The 22628-nt window shown below is 38.2% G+C and overlaps 1 protein-coding gene across 4 annotated transcripts in view; it reads right to left on the reverse strand.

Annotated features, from left to right (window-relative positions):
* The window catches only part of GDPD4 (glycerophosphodiester phosphodiesterase domain containing 4), a 175595-nt gene that overhangs the window by 28035 nt on the left and 124932 nt on the right, over window positions 1-22628 (reverse strand). For all 4 annotated transcript variants that reach the window (XM_078433077.1, XM_078433076.1, XM_060605547.2 and 1 more), the window contains exons 14-16: window positions 19235-19382; window positions 15178-15260; window positions 14268-14314 (exon numbers count right to left, since the gene is read on the reverse strand). In XM_078433077.1, coding sequence (XP_078289203.1) covers window positions 14268-14314; window positions 15178-15260; window positions 19235-19382 — 278 coding nt within the window. The remainder of the gene's footprint in view (window positions 1-14267; window positions 14315-15177; window positions 15261-19234; window positions 19383-22628) is intronic.

Raw genomic sequence — 22628 nt, forward strand, 5'->3', positions numbered from 1 at the left:
TTTTTGCCTATTACTTGTTTTTCATTTGTTGTTCCCATTAGGTTTGTATATAATATCTTCTGCTTAAGTTGATGGTCACTTAAGTTTGACCCATTCTTTACTCCTCTCCTCCCCATGTTTTAGGTATATGGTATAATACTTCACATCCTTTCATTTTGTGAGCCTCTTGACTGATTTTTACATACATACTTATTTTTACTGCTTTTGTGCTTCCTATTAACTCTTACTAATGGTCATTTCCTTTCCACTCAAAGAGTCCCCTTTAACATTTCTTGTAGGGCTGGCTTAGTGGTCATGAACTTCTTTAACTTTTGTCTGTCTGGGAAACTCATTATCTCTCCTTCTATTCTGAATGATAGCCTTGCTGGATACAGTATCCTTGGCTACAGATTTTTCCATTTCAGCACTTTGAATGTATTATACCACTCCCTTCTGACCTGCAGAGTTTCTGGTGAAAAATCCACTGATAGCCTTAAGGGGCTTTCCTTCTATGTAGCTGTTTTCTTTTCTCTTGCTTTTAAAATTCTTTATCACTGCTTTTAAAATTCTTTATCACTGTCTTTTGACATTTTAATTACTATGTGTCTTATGGACCTCCTTGGGTTGATTTTTGCTGCAGGATCTCTGTGCCTCCTGGATTTGAATTTGTTTTCTTTCCCAAATTCACAAAGTTTTCAGCTATTGTTTCTCCAAATAAATTTTCTGCCCCCTTTTCTCTTCTTCTTTTGAGATCCCTACATTGCAAATGTTATTGCACTTGATGGAGTCACTGAGTTCCCTAAGTCTATTCTCATTTTGCATAATATTTTTCTCTTACCTGTTCAGCTTGATTACTTTCCATTACACTATCTTCTAGGTCACTGATCCATTCTTCTGCTGCTTCTAACCTACTATCTATTTCATCTAGTTTACTTTTTTTTTAAATGTTAATTTATTTTTGAGAGACAGAGCATGAGCAGGGGAGGCACAGAGAGGGAGACACAGAATCTGAAGCAGGCTCCAGGTTCCAAGCTGTCAGCACAGAGCCTGACGTGGGCCTCAAACCCATGAACTGTAAGATAATGACCTGAGCCAAAGTCAGACGCTTAACTGACCGAGCCAACCAGGTGCCCCATAGTTTATTTTAAATTTCAATTATTGTGTTATTTCTGATTGGTTCTTTTTTTTTAAATCTCTTTAAGGGTCTCACTGATGTCCTCTACTCTTTTCTCAAGTCCATTGAGTATCTTTATGATCATTACTTTAAGTTCTCTATCAGGCATATTATTTATCTCCATTTCCCTTAAGTCTCTTGCTGTGATTTTGTCCCACTCTTTTATTTGGGACATATTCCTCAGTCTCATTTTTGTCTAACTTTCTGTGTCTGTTTTTCTTTTTCTTTTTGTCTTTAATGTATATATATATATATATATATATATATATATATATATATATATATAACTTGACTATATATAAATATATATATATTTATATATCTATCACTGTATATATATCACTATATATATATCACTATATATATCACTGTATATATATATATATATATATATATATATATATATATATATATATAGTCAAGTTTTGTCTGTTTTTCTGTGTTAGGTAAGTCAGCTATGTCTTTTGCTCTTGAAAGTAGTGGGTAGGGTACACAATTTAACAAGGTGGTGCTAGTCCTCTTCCACAGGGCAAGCATAGCCATCACAGAAACAGAACCCAGTCAGCTTCACAAAGCACATGTGAGCTGGGGGCCCAGTTTTAATAAGGTGTGACAATCACCCATGGGAGATCACCAGCCTCCACTGGATGTAGGCCCTACAAAGTGTACAGTTGGAAGATGTGTTGGCAAGATTTGTGCTGGTCTTCTGGGGGAGGGGAACAGCAACACCAGGACTGAGGCAAGCCTGGCTTGAGGGGATGGGGTGTAGTATAAGCAAATTAGCTAGTGAATGCTGGTGCCACATTGGTTCGCACAGGTGGCCATGTGTTTATGCTAGGTGGGGCAAGGGAGGGAGACAATGCCTGCCAGCTCCTTTGTTACTGGAGAAGTCCCTCAGTGAACTCTGAGATTAGTAAATAACACTCCCTCTATGCCCCCAGTGTTTTTCAAACTGCTGTTTCTATGCTGTATCCCTGTGGGCTGTGTGTTGTGCTGTCTCTTTAAGGGTGGGGACTCAGTTTCCTATTGCCCATTTGGCTCTCCTAGAGCCAAGCCTGCTGATTTTTAAAGTTCCAGGCTTTAAGTCTCACTGGTTAGAAGAACTCATGAAATTCAGCCCCTCTGGTTTTCAACACCAAATGTTATGGGATTCATCTTCCCTGTCCAGACTTCTGGGTGTGATAGTCTGTTTTTTCTCCCCTCTCCACACCCATAGCTCCCTCTTTCTGGTGGTTAAACCCATCTAAATCACACTATATCTTTGCCCTTCCTACCCTCTTCTCTATATTTAGTTGTGAAGTTTGTTCTGGCAGTCTTTGAGACATTTTCTGGATTATTTACACTGGCATGAGTGTTAACTGGTTGTGTCCATGGGACAAGGTGACTTTAGGGTTCTCCTACTCCACTGTCCTGGGAAGTCTAGAATTTTTATGTAATTAATCTGCAAATGAGGAGTTTTTTTTATTTCTTCCTTTATGCCTGTTATTTATCTTACCAAACTAGTTAGGATTTCCACAATGCTGAGCAGCAGTGGTGAGAGCAGATACCCTTGCCTTATTTCTGATCTTAGGGGAAAAACATTCATTGTTTCACCGTTAAAAATGATATTGACTGTAGGTTTCCTATAAATGTTTTCCATCAGATTGAGGAAGTTTAATTCTACTAGTTTTCCCAGAGCTTTTTTTTTTTATCATAAATGGGTGCTTACTTCTGTCAAATATACTATTTCTACTTTATTAATTCAGTCGATTATATTAATTTTCAAATGATATATTCATCTTGTACTACTGGGATAAACCCTACTTACTTATGACATATTATCCTTTTTATATACTGATGTATTCAATTTGCTAACATTTTGCTAAGAATTTTTAGGTCTAAGTTCATAATGATATTGGTGTATAAATTTAGTTATTGTAATATCTTTGTCAGTTTTTATAGGAGGGTATTGTTGGCCTCAAAAATCTGCTAGGTAGTGTTCCTCTTCCTTTTTTTCTGAGTTGGTATAAAATTAGCATTATTTAATATTTGATTAACCAGTGAAAATTCTCTGGGCCTAGACGTTTCCTTTTGGTGAGGTTTTTGGGATATGCAGTTGATTCTGAAGGTGGGTTATTAAAAATTGCTATTTCTTCTTCTTTTAGTTCTGGTAAGCTGTTTATTTCAAGGGATTTCTCTAGTTTACTTAAGTTGTAAATTTTAGTGGCATAAAAATGTTCCTAATTTTCCTTTTTATGTCTAGGATATGGACAGATAATCCATTTTTCATTCATCGTATCAGCAATCAATCTCTCTCTCTTCCTTTCCCTCCCTTTCTCATCTTGCTCAGAGTTTATCAATTTTGTTAATCTTTTCAAAAAATTAACTTTTACTCAGAACGGATTCTCCGGAGCCAAGCGCAGACGAGAGGCCCATGGAAGAGGGTAGGAAAGGTGGAGAGGCGGTGCGCGCTACATGGACTGGCGGGAGGGAGCCGGGGTGGAGGGGCAGGCCTCCAGCCAAGCAGAGGCCCCGAGTCTGGCTTGCAAAAGCGGAGGGGCCGGACGGAGTGTGTTCGGACAGCAAGCGGGACTTAACATCTGGAAGGTTATAAGCTAACAGCTCTGCTCAGAGAGCGGAGGGCTGGAGGACAACGGGAGGGAGAGTTGTTGGGCCCTGGACGACAGAGTGAAGCTTGGCAGGGAACAAAGGCACTTGCCAGCGCCATCTCCCTCGCCCATCCCCCAGCCAAAATCCCAAAGGCAACCAGTTCCTGCCAGGGAACTTGCTTGCACCATGCAAACACCCAACGCTGTGCTTCTGCAGATCCATCCCTCCGGTGGCAGGTCCGACTCCCTCCCGCTGCCACAGGGCCCCTCCCGAAGTGGATCACTGAAGGAAAAGTAAGCTGAGCCTGCCCCTCTCGCCCCTGTGCACCTTGCCGATCCACCCCAGCTAATACGCCAGATCCCCAGCACCACAAGCCTGGCAGTGTGCAAGTAGCCCAGTCAGGCCATGCCACCCCAGTGAATTCCGCTCTTAGGAGAGGGGAAGAGAAGATACACACCAGTCTGACTGTGGCCCCAGAGGCGGGCTGGGGGCAGGCATCAGGTCTGACTGCGGCCCTGCCCACCAACGCAAGTTATTCAAGACAGCAGAGGGGAAGTGCCCTGCAGGTCTGCACCACTCCAGGGACTATCCAAAATGACAAAACAGAAGAATTCCCCTCAAAAGAATCTCCAGGAAATAACAACAACTAACGAACTGATCAAAAAGGATTTAAACAATATAACAGAAAGTGAATTTAGAATAATAGTCATAAAATTAATCGCTGGGCTTGAAAACAGTATAGAGGACAGCAGAGAATCTATTGCTACAGAGATCAAGGGACTAAGGAACAGCCAGGAGGAGCCAAAAAAGGCTATAAGTGAGCTGCAAAATAAAATGGAGATGACCAGCTCCAAAATAAAATGGAGATAGCTCAGATTGAAGAGGCAGAAGAGAATAGGTAAACTAGAAGATAAAATTATGGAAAAAGAGGAAGCTGAGAAAAAGAGAGATAAAAAAATCCAGGAGTATGAGGGGAAAATTAGAGAACTAAGTGATGCACTAAAGAGAAATAATCTACGCATAATTGGTATTCTAGAGGAGGAAGAGAGAGGGAAAGGTGCTGAAGGTGTACTTGAAGAAATAATAGCTGAGAATTTCCCTGATCTGGGGAAGGGAAAAGGCAATGAAATCCAAGAGGCACAGAGAACTCCCTTCAGACGTAACTTGAATTGATCTGCACGACATAGCATAGTGAAACTGGCAAAATTTAAGGATAAAGAGAAAATTCTGAAAGCAGCTAGGGATAAATGTGCTCTAACATATAAAGGGAGACCCATAAGACTCGTGACGGATCTCTCTACTGAAACTTGGCAGGCAAGAAAGGAATGGCAGGAAATCTTCAATGTGATGAACAGAAAAATTATGCAGCCGAGAATCCTTTATCAGCAAATCTGTCATTTAGAATAGAGGGAGAGATAAAGGTCTTCCCAAACAAACAAAAACTGAAGGAATTTGTCACCACTAAACCAGCCCTACAAGAGATCCTAAGGGGGATCCTGTGAGACAAAGTACCAGAGACATCGCTACAAGCATGAAACCTACAGACATCACAATGACTCTAAACTCATATCTTTCTATAATAACACTGAATGTAAATGGACTAAGTGCGCCAACCAAAAGACATAGGGTATCAGAATGGATAAAAAAAACAAGACCCATCTATTTGCTGTCTACAAGAGACTCATTTTAGACCTGAGACACCTTCAGATTGAAAGTGAGGGGATGGAGAACTATTTATCATGCTACTGGAAGTCAAAAGAGAGCTGGAGTAGCCATACTTGTATCAGACAAACTAGACTTTAAACTAAAGACTGTAACAAGAGATGAAGAAGGACATTATAAAATAATTACAGGGTCTATCCATCAGGAAGAGCTAACAATTATAAATGTTTATGTGCTGAATATGGGAACCCCCAAATATATAAAACAAGTAATCACAAACATAAGCAACCTTATTGATAAGAATGTGGTAATTGCAAGGGACTTTAACACCCCACTCACAGCAATGGATAGATCATCTAGACACATGGTCAATAAAGAAACAAGGGTCCTGAATGATACATTGGATCAGATGGATTTGACAGATATATTTAGAACTCTGCATCCCAAAGCAACATAATATACTTTCTTCTCAAGTGCACATGGAACATTCTCCAAGATAGATCACATACTGGGTCACAAAACAGCCCTTTATAAGTATGAAAGAACTGAGATCATACCATGCACACTTTCAGACCACAATGCTATGAAACTTGAAATCAACCACAGGAAAAAGTCTGGAAAACCTCCAAAAGCATGGAGGTTAAAGAACACCCTACTAAAGAATGAATGGATCAACCAGGCAATTAGAGAAGAAATTAAAAAATATATGGAAACAAACGAAAATGAAAATACAACAATCCAAACGCTTTGGGACGCAGTGAAGGCAGTCCTGAGAGGAAAATACATTGCAATCCAGGCCTATCTCAAAACAAGAAAAATCCCAAATACAAAATCTAACAGAACACCTAAAGGAAATAGAAGCAGAACAGAAAAGACACCCTAAACCCAGCAGAAGAAGAGAAATAATAAAGATCAGAGCAGAAATAAACAATATAGAATCTAAAAAAAAACTGTAGAGCAGATCTATGAAACCAAGAGTTGGTTTTTTGAAAAGATAAACAAAATTGATAAACCTCTAGCCATGCTTCTCAAAAATAAAAGGGAGATGACCCAAATAGATAAAATCATGAATGAAAATGGAATTATTACAACCAATCCCTCAGAAATACAAGCAAGTATCAGGGAATACTATGAAAAACTATATGCCAACAAACTGGACAACCTGGAAGAAATGGGCAAATTTGTAAACACCCACACACTTCCAAAACTCAATCAGGAGGATATAGAAAGCTTGAACAGACCCATAACCAGCGAAGAAATTGAATCAGTTATCAAAAATCTCCCAACAAATAAGAGTCCAGGACCAGATGGCTTCCCAGGGGAGTTCTGCCAGATGTTTAACACAGAGATAATACCTATCCTTCTCAAGCTATTCCAAAAAATAGAAAGGGAAGGAAAACTTCCAGACTCATTCTATGAAGCCAGTATTACTTTCATTCCTAAACCAGACAGAGACCCAGTAAAAAAAGAGAACTATAGGCCAATATCCCTGATGAATATGGATGCAAAAATTCTCAATAAGATACTAGCAAATCGAATTCAACAGCATATAAAAAGAATTATTCACCATGATCAAGTGGGATTCATTCCTAGGATATAGGGCTGGTTCAACATTCGCAAATCAATCAAGGTGATACATCACATTAACAAAAGAAAAGATAAGAACTATATGATTCTGTCAATCGATGCAGAAAAAGCATTTGACAAAATTCAGCATCCTTTCTTAATAAAAACCCTCGAGAAAGTCGGGATAGAAGAACATACTTAAACATCATAAAAGCCATTTATGAAAAGCCCACAGGTAACATCATCCTCAATGGGGAAAAACTGAGAGCTTTTCCCCTGAGATCAGGAACACGACAGGGATGTCCACTCTCACTGCTGTTAACATAGTGTTGGAAGTTCCAGCATCAGCAGACAACAAAAGGAAATCAAAGACAACAAAACTGGCAAAGATGAAGTTAAGCTTTCACTTTTTGCAGATGACCTATTATACATGGAAAATCCGATAGACTCCACCAAAAGTCTGCTAGAACTGATACATGAATTCAGCAAAGTTGCAGGATACAAAATCAATGTACAGAAATCAGTTGCATTCTTACACACTAATAATGAAGCAACAGAAAGACCAATAAAGAAACTGATCCCATTCACAATTGCACCAAGAAGCATAAAATACCTAGGAATAAATCTAACCAAAGATGTAAAAGATCTGTAAGCTGAAAACTATAGAAAGCTTATGAAGGAAATTGAAGAAGATACAAAGAAATGGAAAAACATTCCACGCTCATGGGTTGGAAGAATAAATATTGTCAAAATGTCAATACCACCCAAAGCTATCTACACATTCAATGCAATCCCAATCAAAATTGCACCAGCATTCTTCTCAAAGCTAGAACAAAGAATCTTAAAATTCATATGGAACCACAAAAGGCCCCGAATAGCCAAAGTAATTTTGAAGAAGACCAAAGCAGGAGGCATCACAATCCCAGACTTTAGCCTCTACTACAAAGCTGTAATCATTAAGACAGCATGGTACTGGCACAAAAACAGACACATAGACCAATGGAATAGAATAGAAACCCCAGAACTAGACCCACAAATGTATGGCCAACTAATCTTTGACAAAGCATGAAAGAATATCCAATGGAAAAAAGACAGTGTCTTTAACAAATGGTGCTGGGAGAACTGGATAGCAACATGCAGAAGAAGGAAACAAGACCACTTTCTTACACCATTCACAAAAATAAACTCAAAATGGATAAAGGACCTGAATGTGAGACAGGAAACCATCAAAACCCTAGAGGAGAAAGCAGGGAAAGACCTCTCTGACCTCAGCTGTAGCAATTTCTTACTTGACACATCCCCAAAGGCAAGGGAATTAAAAGCAAAAATGAACTATTGGGACCTCATGAAAATAAAAAGCTTCTGCACAGCAAAGGAAACAATCAACAAAACTAAAAGGCAACCAATGGAATGGGAAAAGATATTTGCAAATGACATATCGGACAAAGGGCTAGTATCCAAAATCTATAAAGAGCTCACCAAACTCCACACCCGAAAAACAAATAACCCAGTGAAGAAATGGAGAGAAAACATGAATAGACACTTCTCTAAAGAAGACATCCGGATGGCCAACAGGCACATGAAAAGATGTTCAACATCGCTCCTTATCAGGGAAATACAGATCAAAACGACACTCAGATATCACCTCACGCCAGTCAGAGTGGCCAAAATGAACAAATCAGGAGACTATAGATGCTGGAGAGGATGTGGAGAAACGGGAACCCTCTTGCACTGTTGGCGGGAATGCAAATTGGTGCAGCCGCTCTGGAAAGCAGTGTGGAGGTTCCTCAAAAAATTAAAAATAGACCTACCCTATGACCCAGCAGTATCACTGCTAGGAATTTACCCCAGGGATACAGGAGTATTGATGCATAGGGGCACTTGTACCCCAATGTTTATAGCAGCGCTCTCAACAATAGCCAAATTACGGAAAGAGCCTAAATGTCCATCAACTGATGAATGGATAAATAAATTGTGGTTTATATACACAATGGAGTACTACAGGGCAATGAGAAAGAATGAAATATGGCCCTTTGTAGCAACGTGGACAGAACTGGAGAGTGTTATGCTAAGTGAAATAAGCCATACAGAGAAAGACAGATACCGTATGTTTTCACTCTTATGTGGATCCTGAGAACTTAACAGGAACCCATGGGGGAGGGGAAGGAAAAAAAAAAAAAAGGAGGTTAGAGTGGGAGAGAGCCAAAGCATAAGAGACTCTTAAAAACTGAGAACAAACTGAGGGCTGATGGGGGGTGGGAGGGAGGAGAGGGTGGGTGATGGGTATTGAAGAGGGCATCTTTTGGGATGAGCACTGGGTATTGTATGGAAACCAATTTGACAACAAATTTCATATATTTAATAAAAAATAAAAAAATTAACTTTTACTTTTTTTCATTTTCTCTATTTTTGGGGTATCTTCTATTTCATTGATTCCTGCTATCTTTATTCTTTCCTTCCTTTTACTTGGGGAAAAATTTATTCTTCTTTTTCTAGATTCTTGAGGTAGAAACCTTATCAATATTAAGCTTTCTTCATTCTAAAATTTAAAGTTACAAATTTCCAAGTCCTGCTTTAGTTTTACCCCACAAATTTCACTATTGTATATGCATTACCTTTTGAAATATTTTCTTATTTCTCTTGTGATTTATCCCTTGATAAATCAACTTGATGTTTAGAAATACATTAATTTCCAACATTTAGAGACTTACCTTACCTAGTATTTTATTAAAGCTCATTTCTTTTTTTAATTTAATTTTTAAAAATTTACATCCAAATTAGTTAGCATATAGTGCAACAATGATTTCAGGAGTAGATTCCTTAGTGCCTCTTACCCATTTAGCCAATCCCTCCTCCCACAACCCCTCCCGTAACCCTCAGTTTGTTCTCCATATTTATGAGTCTCTTCTGTTTTGTCCCTCTCCCTATTTTTGTATTATTTTTATTTCCCTTCCCTTATGTTCATCTGTTTTGTCTCTTAAAGTCCTCATAGGAGTGAAGTCATATGATTTTTGTCTTACTCTGACTAATTTCACTTAGCACAATACCCTCCGGTTCCATCCGCGTAGCTGCAAATGGCAAGATTTCATTCTTTTTGATTGCTGAGTAATACTCCATTGTATAGATACACCATTTCTTCTTTAGCCATTCATCCATCGATGGACATTTAGGCTCTTTCCATACTTTGGCTATTGTTGATAGTGCTGCTATAAACATGGGGGTGCATGTGTCCCTTCGAAACAGCACACCTGTATCCTGTGGATAGATGCCTAGTAGTGCAATTTCTGGGTCGTAGGGTAGTCTATTTTTAGTTTTTTGAGGAACCTCCATACTGCTTTCCAGAGTGGCTACACCAGCTTGCATTCCCATATTAAAGCTCATTTCTAATTTAATTTTGTTATGGTCACAGAGCATATTTTAAGATTTCAGTCTTCTTAAATTTATGTATTGAGACTTGTTTTATGGCCTGTCATGTGGTCTATTTTGGCAATATGCCATGTACATTTGAAAATATTATATAGTCTGCAGTTGTTGTGTATAATGTTTTATGTCAGCTAGGTCCATGTGGCTGTAAGTGTTGTTCAGACTTCAATAACCTTTCTGATTTTATTTTTTGTGTTTCATTGTTCTTGCAGGGACTGAGAGAGGAATGTTAAAATGCCCAAGCATTATTTCTCTCTTTCAGTTTTTGTTTCATGTATGAAGTTTATACAGAGCTCTAATTATAATGCCTTCTTGCTATACTGACCTTTTCATCACTTATGAAATCTTTGCTTCCAGTAATGCTCCATGTTTTGAAGTCTATTTTTTTCAGATGTTATATCTTATGCTTACTGTTTTTCCATGCCATATCATTTTCCCATTCTTTCATTTTTAATCTTTTGTTGTCTATTTAAATATTTCTTTTAAAAAAACTTTTATGCTTTTATTTTATTTTGAGAGAGATAGAGCAGGAGCAGCGGAGGGGCAGAGAGAGAGGGAGACACAGAATTTGAAGCAGGCTTCAGGCTCCGAGCTGTCAGCACAGAACCTGACGTGGAGCTTAAACTCACTGACAGTGAGATCATGACCTAAGCCGAAGTTAGACACTTAACTGAGTCACCCAGGCGCCCCTTAAATATTTGTTTTGTAGACAACATATGGTTAGGTCCTGCTTTTTTCTATCCAGTCTGACAATCTCTATTTTGATGTATCTGCTCCATTTATATTTTATGTAATTAATAAATGGTTGGATTTAAGACTATCATGTGTCAACTTGTTTTCTGTTTTTTTTTGTCTGTTATTTTACTTCCTTTGGTCTCTTTTTCCTGAATCTATCTGCTATAAGATATTGTCCTGCTGATTTTGAATAAGTAAGCTGCCATGTTGTCAGAGGGCCTTATGGGTGCGACCTGAAGGTGGACTCCAGGAACTCAGAGCAAACCCTGCCAACAGTCATCAAGGAAACAGAAACAACTTCAGTTCTACCACTTACAATTCAGTAAGGAATTAAATTCTTCCAACAACTAGTCTCAGATGAGATTGTAGTCTAGGCTGATACCTTGATTTTAGCCTGGGAGACTCTTAAGTAGAGGACCCTATTAATCCATGCCTGAACCCATGGCCCACAGAAACTGTGAGATGATAAATTTGTATTATTTTAAGCTGCTAGGTTTGCAGCAATTTGTTACACAGCAATAAAAAACTAATAGATACAGAAATAGAATCTACTCAAGAGGAAGCAGAGAAATTAATAGGCTACAAATAACAACAAACAGAGTCTCAGTAACCAATGGGATAATATCAAACTTTCTCACATCTATGTAATCGGGAACCCCAGAAGAGGGTAGGAGCAAGAAAATATTTGAAAAAATGAAGCCTGAAAATGTATCAATTTGATGAAAATTATACTGACTGATCTAAAAGTTCAGCGAACCCCAAGCAGGATAGATAGACACACACATACTCATATACAACAAAGTAAACCATAATCAAATTATTGAAAACCAGTAATAAAAAGAACAATCTTAAAAAGCAGCTAAAGAAAAAGGACATATTACAAGTAGAGGAACAAAGATAAAACGGAAGACTTTTTTTTTTTTTTTGGTAAGACCTTTCATAAGAAACTATATGAGGCAGAAGACAAAGGACTGACTTTTTTACAGTGTTGAAAAATACATCCTAAAGCTAGAAAGATGAATGCCTTATGGTGGCAGCAGCAGTTGCACCAGTACATGCCCATCCTGGAGGTTGTTGTGGTGCAAGATGTGATACTGTACTTAGTGTCTGGGGTTCTAGTCTCTTCAGCCCCAGTGGATCTGGGCTGTGGTTTTGGCTTCAGTCTTCCCTGTACCTTCCCTGATTCTAAACTTGGTCCTGTACCTTCTAGGTATCTCTTGGAGGCACCCAAACAGCCTTTCAATACATTTTTTTTCTGCTTAGATCAGGCAAAATTGGTTTCTGTAACAGACAACTAAAAACTTAAAAAAAAAAAAACAAGAAAAATTCTTACTTTTTTATTCACCTTATTTTCTTATCACCATTTCAACATGGTAGGGAGTTAGGGTCAATTTAACTAAGTAATTTTTCCTTCATTCATACATATACATTCTTTGAATTTTCCTTCAAAACTTTCTCTCCCATCCATACTTTCATCATCATTTGCATGTGTTGTTGCTGTTGTTTTTTCCAATTCCTGGCTCTATTACTGTTTTGGGCTACATTTTGGGCCCCTCAAGTTCACATGTGGAAGCCCCAAACCCCAGTACCTCAGAACTGGACTATATTTGGAAATAGGGCCTTTAAAGAAGGGATTAAAATCAGGCCTAATCCAATATGATTGGAGAAAAGAAAATGTGGACACAGAAAGGCACTGAGTGTATGTGTGCGCACAGAGATAAGGCTGTATGAGGACACAGCAGGAAGATGGCTACCTGCAAGCCAAGGAGAGAGGCCTCAGAAGAAACCAAACCTGCTCACACCTTGATCTTGGCCTTTTAGGCTCTAGAACTGAGAATATAAATTTCTGTTGTGTAAGCCATCCAAATTGTGGTATTTAGTTATAGCAGTCCCAGTTTACTAATACAACTACTGAAAATTATAAGGTAGCTAGAATAAAGCCTTCAGACCTATTAACAGTCAGCAGAGTGATCTTAAAATCCATATAACTCAAAAATTACTTAAGATCTTTCTGAGATCTAAGAGATTTGGGTGAATTTAGTTTGATCCTTCAGTTTCACAGTATTCAAGACGATTGCCCTCCACTTAATTTATTCAGGTTTCTGAACTTATTTTTTCATGGTCCCTGTGGATCCATTCCTGCAACTCTTAAAGTATTCTATCGGTTCAACCCTCTGCCAGCTGGTGCACGGTGTTTCAGGATCTTCACCACTATCCACGAGAAATTAAATTAATTCATGATTCTGTGACTGTACCAACTTTACCTAAGGCTCCAGGAACTGTGGAAGAAAACTGTATTGTGTATCGCACAGTCCTTTGCCTCCAATCGGCTTCTCCTTTGACATTGCACTGGCTTTCCAACCAGTTACTCACTGTGTTATTATCCCCACAACCTCCTGAAAAATAAAATCTAGCTTCCCTTCCCCTTACTGGGCCTATCTCACTTCCTCAGTCCCTGAGTTATTCTTCTAAATAAGAGTTATTCTGTTATTCTATCCCTTTACACAGAAATCTAAGCATATTGCTCCCTTGTTCAAAGCTCATTTGCCATCTCTTGATTACTTATATGCAGAGCCTAGACTCTAGTCCAGCATTTCAGGATCTCTGCAGTTTTCTCCCTCCACCCTCCAACATACATCACCCACAACTGAAGGCCCATAAAACACATTCATCTCTCACTGGCATGGCAGATACTATGGTAGCTGGACCTTGGTGCCTGGACCAATGGTGTCAACCGCTCTACTTTTGCTTCCTTCCTCACTGTTCTTTGGGTGTCAGCCCTCCCTTCCCTTGGGCCACCTCCATAGACAGCTTTCAGTTATCTTCAGCCCTTCTCAGAATGCCTGGCACAAAGGGGGTACTCAATAACTGTGTGATGAATTAATATATGAACAAGTGAACAAATAAACACCCATGCTCAAAATCTTCCAAGAGGCCTCACTGCCAAAGGATAAAGTCCAAAATGAAGCCTGATGTCAAGGGCTTTCCAGCCTATATTTCCCAACTTATCCCTGGTCCCCACCTCCCACTTTCCACAGACTCTCTCAGTTCTTGTCAGAGACATGAAAAGCAGGCCCCACATCCTGGAGGCAACGGGTAAGGATGAAGAGACAGGAGAAGGCTAAGCCTCTGACTTTACCTGTGTGAATGCTGTTTTTGAACATTTCTTTTTTGCTTTCTCTCCACCTAGAAGGAAACAGACCACCCATGAGTCTCACGGGCCCCTTCTAAAAAAGACAATAATCCAAGGCAATAGGCAGAAAAGAAACATTATCCAAATTCTCACTTAGGTACAGGGTTTATACTTTCTTCTTTAAAGGATAACTCACAAATGAAGAAATGATGGGCATGATGAGGTCAAACAACTATGGACTCCTCTAGTATGGAAACCAATTTGACAGTAAATTTCATATATTAAAAAATAAAAAAAAAAAATCACAACTGACATAATAGACATATACCAAAAAAAAAAAAAAAAAACAAAAAACAAAAAACTATGGACTCCTCTAGCTAAAATTCTGCTACCTGGATGTTCCCTTTCCCACCTTGAATCTTGCAATCCTATAGCATTTGCCCTGCAAGGATTCTCAAATGTCATCTTGGACAGATAATAAGACTATAGCCTAGAAAGAAGCAGTTCACCCAGCAACTGAGGACCATAACCAGGGCTACAACCCGGGCTTCCCAGTTTGTGAACTTGCTTTGTTTCATGGAAGGTGGGAGTTGAGGCACTTGTTCTGTACAACCTTCAACCCTTGTCCTTTTCTAACTGGTCTATAATGAATCTGTAGTAACAGGATTTGACTAGGCTTCAGTGAGAGTCCATATCCTTAGAATATTGTCCTGTGTTGAGGTGGCAGAAAGGGTGTGAGGAGCTACAGGCAGCATGAGAAGAAATGACAGGTTCAAATTACAAACACTGTATTCCTGAAAGCCTGCCACGTGGAATTACAGGGAGAGTCTAAGTGTTTTTTTCTGAACTTTACATAAGAACTACTTACACTTTTATCTTGGGAAAAATTCATTTAAAATAGCAACTATATGCTTACCAATGAAAATAAAATATGGCAAAAATGAGAACTGCAGAAACACTATCCATGAGAAGCCACATGAACATATAGTAACCTGGTGTCTGCAAAACAGAAAACAAAACAGTTTAAAAAACTACAGTTGGAAAGGATTTCAGATCACATGGGCCAAGTCCTATGCTCTCCTGCCAGGGTTGGGGGAAGAGCAGGGGAAAGGCTGAGCAGGTAAAGAAACTTTGACTGATGTGGTGGTCTCAAACACAGAGAGTACCTGCTGATATCCTAACAATCACCCCTTAGATATGCAGGGGACTCTACACGGGACAAAGCACTTCATACTCTTTATCTCCCTTAACCCTCAGAGGAGTCCCAGAGAAGTCACATAGCAAGTCTATTCTGGACCTAGGACTCCATAGCTCAAGTTTCTTGACTTCTACCCCTCTGTGTTTTCATAGTACTGCTTCCCAAATCTGGCTGCACATCCAAGCATACCTGGACACCTTTGAGTAATACAGGGTCCTAGGTCTCACTACATATCTCAGAAACTACCATTTCTGCATTTTCATCTGCTTCTCGGATGATGCTGAAGCAACTGGACTGTGAGCTAGAGTCTAGGAATTTTTGTTCTAAATCATCATGTTTCAAATAAGTATGCTGAAATTAGAACTCCCCCTTAGCTAATGTTTCCCCTTCTCCATGCTCCTTGCCTGAATCACCCATTACCCAGAGCTCCATCTCCTTGGTCCTCTTGTGTGAGTTTTGTAATTCCCTGATTTGATCCTCCCTTTCCAACTCCATTGTTCCCTCTCCGTTGGGTCTGGGACTTTTTTTTTCTTGAGCCATTCCTCACCTTATCCCAGGGTCTTTCTGTGGAGTGAATACTAACATTAATAATGACAGTAACACTAGTGGTCATGATGACAACAACTAACAATTAATTAATTAGCATCATAGAGCTAAGGAAGTATTCTAAGCACTTTAAAGGTGTTTTCACACTTCATCCTCACCACAGCCCACTAAGCAGGTGCAGTAGAAAACATTTAACCAACTTCCACTAAACCCAGGCTCTTAATCCCCTCTGGGAAACAGTGACTAATAGCTTGGCCTGCTACAAAATGCCCACCAGGTGAGCTGTCCATTTACTAAGAATCAGTCGTTCTTGGGGCGCCTGAATGGCTCAGTTGGTTAAGTGTCCAACTCTTGATTTTGGCTCAGGTCACGATCTCCCAGTTCATGGGATCGAGTCCTGCGTCTGGCTCTGCTGACAGCTTGGAGCCTGCTTGGGATTCTCTCTCTCTGTCCCTCCCCTGCTGTTGTCTGTCTGTCTGTCTGTCTGTCTCTCCCTCTCCGTCTCCCTCTCAAAATGAATAAACTTTAAAAAAATCCTTAAAAAGAATCAGTCGTTCCTTCTCCTTAAATGGCTTAGAACAGTTGTACTTGTTGTAACTGTGCAGTGTAATTAAATGTCACTTAAATCTAAGTGAAAAAGAAGTATGTCATTTTTAAGAAAACTAAGCCAATGCTTTGAAAATCTCAATGAAGAAAGAACAGGTCATTAAAAAATAAACTGCAACTGAATGAGGTGTGAGTGAAACACTGTGAGAGACTAGGGTAAAAGGATTATGAAAATCTGGGTAAATCCCTCATTCAGACTGTTTCTCCCAATGACTTTGTTGTTTAAAGAAACAAAACTTAGAGGTCATAGCTGGTTTATTCAGTTGTTTAAATAAGCAAGTGAATACAGTATTCAATCAGCTAAAGTAACCTCAAAGACCTTGACTCTCTGTTACAAGGTAAATGAATATTTTAAATTAAAATAAAATGTGTGAAGTATGTATGTGACAGATTGTTTATAAATATGACCACAACATTCCTCCCCAAATGCAGGTCTGTGTGCAATGTGATTTTGCTGTTCCTCCCCATCAAGAAATGAAGTCTATTTCTCCACTATTCCACCTTGAATCTAGACTTGGCCATGTAATTTTCTTTGGCCAATGGAACATTAGCAAATATCACACCTAAAAAACCCTGAAAACTGCATGTGCATTAGGGCTTGACCTCTCTTGCAGCTGGGAATCCACTGCCACCAGGTGAACATGCTCAAGCTGGCCTCCTTGAGGATGACTGACAACATGAACAGAGACATCAGTCATCCCAGGTAAGACACTAGACATAAGAATGCGGCCATCCTAGACCAAGCTGGCTCAGACCAGAAGACCATTGAGCTATCATAAAGGATATAACAAAAAAATATTTGTTTGAGGCACTACATTTTAGCTGCCTGTTTTTAAGTAGTAAAGGCTGATCGACTGTGAAATAGATAGATAGATAGATAGATAGATAGATAGATTTCCCACTTTAACTTTTTCAATTAACAGACCAGTGATCAGACTAGACTATGGTGGATAAAAATACTTCTGTTGTACTATCATTATCCCTAATTTACTAATAAATAAACTGAGGCACAGACAGGTTAACTAACATTTCCAAATTTACACAGTAAGTGGTAGAGCCAAGATTTGGATTTTCCTGAACAAAGAGGTGATGGGTCCTTTAAAAAAAGCCAGGCATAGGAGAAAGGCATAAAAGAAAACTTTATAGTTTTTGAATTTTGAATCACATGAATTTATTATCAGTTCAAATAGTATTAATTCAAGTATTAAAATAAAAAGCTTTATTTAATAAAACTTCATTTAATATATGGAAAGGGACAACTTTGAAACATTACTGACTTAGGGGATAGGATTACGGAGTGGGGTGTTGCTTTCTGATGTATGTATTTTTGTAATGATTAAATTTCATATAATTAACAGATTTACTTTGTAATCAATTTTTTAAAAGAAAATGTTAGAAAACATATAGTACACATACGAAGGAAAATTATACAAGGACAGACAAGTAGCAAGGCTTCACCTATGCCAAGGGACCTGCCATCCAAGGTTTCCTTCAGGGTCATCTCCAGAAAGTTGCCCAAGCTACCAAGAAATAAGGTGTCAGTAATTTTACACAGCTACCAGAAGGCCTCAATGCAGTCCGGCTCCATGAGATTGTGACCTTGACCCTGATCTCCTTTCTTCTGGTTGTGACCCTAAACAAGGGCTAGTGAGGCTGGAGGTGTGGACAAGGCAACATGAAATAATTCTTCTCCTCAGTTAGGCTTCTATGCCTAAAGGTTTACCTTTCAAGGCAACTTGGAGTCTGGGTTTTTACTCTCAACTGGACACTTTTATTCTGAATTGAGTCTTTTTGGTGACTGAAAGTAAAATTTAAAAATTACCTAAGAGTAACTAGAAAAGTTATGGGACTGGAGTAAGATTTCATTCAGGAGCAGGGAAAGCCTACCTCACAGAGCAGTTTAAAGAGTCAATGGAGAGAAATTAAGCTGTTTTCTCTCATACACTATTGTGTTCCACTCAGTCAACCTACTCTACACAGATAAGAAAAACAAGCTCTGCAGCAGTTAACTGGTTAGTTAGCCAGGGCTGTTTCCACAGATAGTAAGCGATAGGATTTAGCTGGGATTATAACCCAAGTATTCAGGTCCCCAAACCTCTGGCAATAAGCAGCAGCAGGACTAGGAGGGGCAATTAAGCTAGGTGGCTGGACAATGGTTCTCCTTTTCAGAAGGATTTTGTTCAGGACATACAGGTTTTTTCCTACAGCCCCTGTCACTATCACTGCATCTAGAAAGGTGGGGCTACAGTAACAAAACTCTGGAGTCAGACCTCATTTTGAATCTTGCATCATGCAACCATGTCCAAGAATCTTAGTATCTGAAAACTTGTTTCTTCATAGAGATAATGAAAGTGAGTAACTCAGAGGAACAAATTACATACTGCATGAAAAACACACTGTGAAGATTTGGTAAACAGCAATTATTATAACAATACTAATTTCTCCCTGCAAATCACAGAAGGATCTGGGTGAGAGAAGGGAGAATGCCTCATCCCCAATATCATAGAACTTTCTTTTAAGTAGCTCCCCAGGTGTCTGCACAGTGGACAATGTAGGTGTGGGGTAAGGGACTTAAACTCCTACTGTAACAGACTTGGAAGAACAATCTGGACAACCAGCTCACCATGAAGAAGTAAGGGTGATTTAGCTGACTCAGGGTCTGAATGTTGTCTGTGGTCACTGAGTGAATCCTGGAGCACCAGGCCAGTGAGTAGAGCCAAGGCTCATTGACGATATATAAATTGATGTTGATGTTAGCTGCTTTATAATCTCTGGAATAAAAACAGAACCCACAGGTGATTTAGTCTGAATCTAGACTTAATCTCACTTTCCTCATCTAAAAGGGTAACAGCCACCATGTTTGTGAGAGGCTGTTACTTAAAACACTAGAAGCAGCTGGTCCTGTAGCAACTTATGACATGCTACGCAGAATGGGTTCATGTTGCAATGAGGTAAAGGACTGGATTTAATACCTCTGCTCCTATACCAACAATGGTGTATTAGTAAACTGGATATCCTATGGAAAAAAAAGAAAAACTAGGGAAAAAAGAGAAAGCACTATTTGTAGCATTTGCCAATTTCCATGGTATAAATACGCCTACCATAGTCAATTTCAAGCTACCACTGGTAAAACAGATTTGCAAAGTTTCTAACTATTTAATAACTGGCTTCCATGAGCTGGCATAAACCAGCTCCAGCACATGACTGTATAGCAACTCTACTTACTTTCATCAGAGTACTTACCACACTCTACTATATTTATCTGCTTTCCTATTAGTCTTCTTTACTTGACTATAATCAAATTAAAAGTAGAGACTGTGTATTATTCATTTTTGTATATCCATTACTTAGCATAATACCTGCCTTCATAAATGGTAAATGAAGGACTGAAGAAATAAATTTAAATATTATTTAAATTTCAAATGTAAAAAAATTTTACAAGTCTTGAGTAGAGGGAATGAAACCAAATGTTTCCCAATACACAAAATATCAGCAGATACTTGTGCATTCTTTATAGAGAAAAGAAGAAAATAAGTATTGGAATACCTAGCAATTCTGGTCAAGTTGTCATTTTCAGGGATTTAAATTTCTCACAAAATACACCATGTAAATGGCTTCAAGAACTGTTTTAATTTTTTTAAATATAATTTACCATCAAGCCAGCTAAATTGGCAGAATAAATAAAAACATATGATCCAACTATATGCTGTCTTCAAGAAACTCATTTTAGACCCAAAGATACAGATAGATTGCAAATGAAAGAATAGAAAAAAGATATTCTGTGCAAATAGTAACCCAAATCAGCAGAGGTGGCTATACTGACATTAGACAATATAGGCTTTATATCAAAAAAGGTAGTAAGAGACAAAGAAAGACACTATATATTAATAAAAGGTTCAATACAGTAAGAAAATATAACAATTATAAACATTTACACACCAAATGACAGGCCAGGAAAAGGTACAGAGCAAAACCTGATAGAACTGAAGGGAGAAACAGACCAATTTGCAGTAATAATTGGACACTTCAATACCCTACTCTCAATAGTGGAATGAACAACCAGATCGAAGATAAGTAAGGAAATAGATGACTTAACACAAGAAACTAACTATACAGAATACAGACATATACAGAATACTTAACAATAATAGCATACACATTATTCTCAAGTGCACATAGGACATTTTGCAGGATAGGTCATATGCTAGGCCACAGATTAAGTCTCAATACATTTAAAAAGACAGATACCATACAAATTATCCTTTCCAACCACAAGCGGATGAAGCTAGAAGTCTGTAACACAAAACTGGAAAATTTACACATTCATGAAAAATTATACCACACACTTTTAAACAATCAATGCATCAAAAAATCACAAGGGAAATTAGAAAATACTTATAAATGAATGGAAATGAAAACATAACATACCAAAATTCATAGGATGAAGCAAAAGCGGTACAAGGGAGAAACTTATAACTATAAATGCTTATATTAAAAAAAATAAAAAATCTTAAATCAACAACCTATCTTTATATCTCAGAGAATTAGAAGAAGAACAAATTGACCCAACATAGCAAAAGGAAGAAAATAATAAAGATCACAGCTGATGTAAATTAGAGAAAAGAAAACCTATAGGGAAAAATCAATGAAACCAAAAGTTACTTCCTTGAATAAGATCAACAAAATTACATTCAGTTAGATGAACTAATAAAAAAGACTCAAAGTACTGAAATCAGAAATGAAACTAGGGATATTACTACCAATTTGATAGAAATAAAAAAATATATAAGAGAGTACTATGAACTTTTTACCCCCAACAAATTTGGTAACATAGATGAAATGGACAAATTCCTAAAAACACAGAACCTACCAAGACTGAATCATGAAGAATGAAAAAATGTGAATATATCTATAATGAGTAAGGAGACTGAATCATTAGCCAAAAATATCCCAAAATAAAGTCCTAGACCCAATGACTTCACTGATGAATTCCACCAAACATTTAAAGAACTGTGAAGAGCGAAAGTTTGACTTCTTTCTTGACAATTTTGATGCTTTTTATTTATTTTTGTTGTCTAACTGCTTAGGCTAGTACTTCGAACACTATTTTGAACAACAGTGGTAAGAGTGGATATCCCTGTCGTGTTCCTGATCTTAGGGGGAAAGCTCTCAGTTTTTCCCCATTGAGGGTGATAGTGGTGGGTCTTTCATACATGGCCTTTATGATGTTGAGGTATGTTCCTTCTATCCTTACTTTCTTGAGGGTTTTTATCAAGAAAGGATGCTGTATTTTGTCAAATGCTTTTTCTGCATCTATTGAGTGGATCATGTGGTCCTTATCCTTTCTTTTATTAATGTGATGACTCACAATGATTGATTTGTGGATATTAAACCAGCCCTGCATCCCAGGAATAAATCCCACTTGATCATGCTCAATAATTCTTTGAATGTATAATTGGATCCAGTCTGGTAGTATCTTGTTAAGACTTTTTGCATCCATTTTTATCAGAAAAATTGGTCTATAGTTCTCCTTTTTAGTGGGGTCTTTGGTTTTGGAATCAAGGTAATGCTGGCCTCATAGAATGTGTTTGAAATTTTTCCTTCCGTTTCTATTTTTTGGAACAGCTTCAAAAGAATAAGTATTAACTCTTCTTTAAATGTTTGGTAAATACTCCTGGAAAGCCACCTGGCCCTGGATTTCTTTATTGGTTATGGGTCTTTTCAAATTTTAGATTTCTTCCTGTTTCAGTTTTGGTAGTTTATATGTTTCTAGGAATTTGTCCATTTCTGCCAGATTGCCCAATTTGTTGGTATAAGTTGTTCATAATATTCTCTTATTATCCTTTGTATTTCTGAGATGCTGGTTGTGATCTCTCCTCTTTCATTTGTGATTTTATTTAGTTTGGTCCTTTCCTTTTCTTTGTGATAAATCTGGCTAGGGGTTTATCAGTTTTGTTAATTCTTTCTAAGAACCAGCTCCTGGTTTTGTTGATCTGTTCTGGTTTTTTTATTTTGAT

Source organism: Panthera onca, chromosome D1 (genome assembly GCF_046562875.1).
Source record: "Panthera onca isolate mPanOnc1 chromosome D1, mPanOnc1 haplotype 2, whole genome shotgun sequence".
Lineage (NCBI taxonomy): Eukaryota > Metazoa > Chordata > Mammalia > Carnivora > Felidae > Panthera > Panthera onca.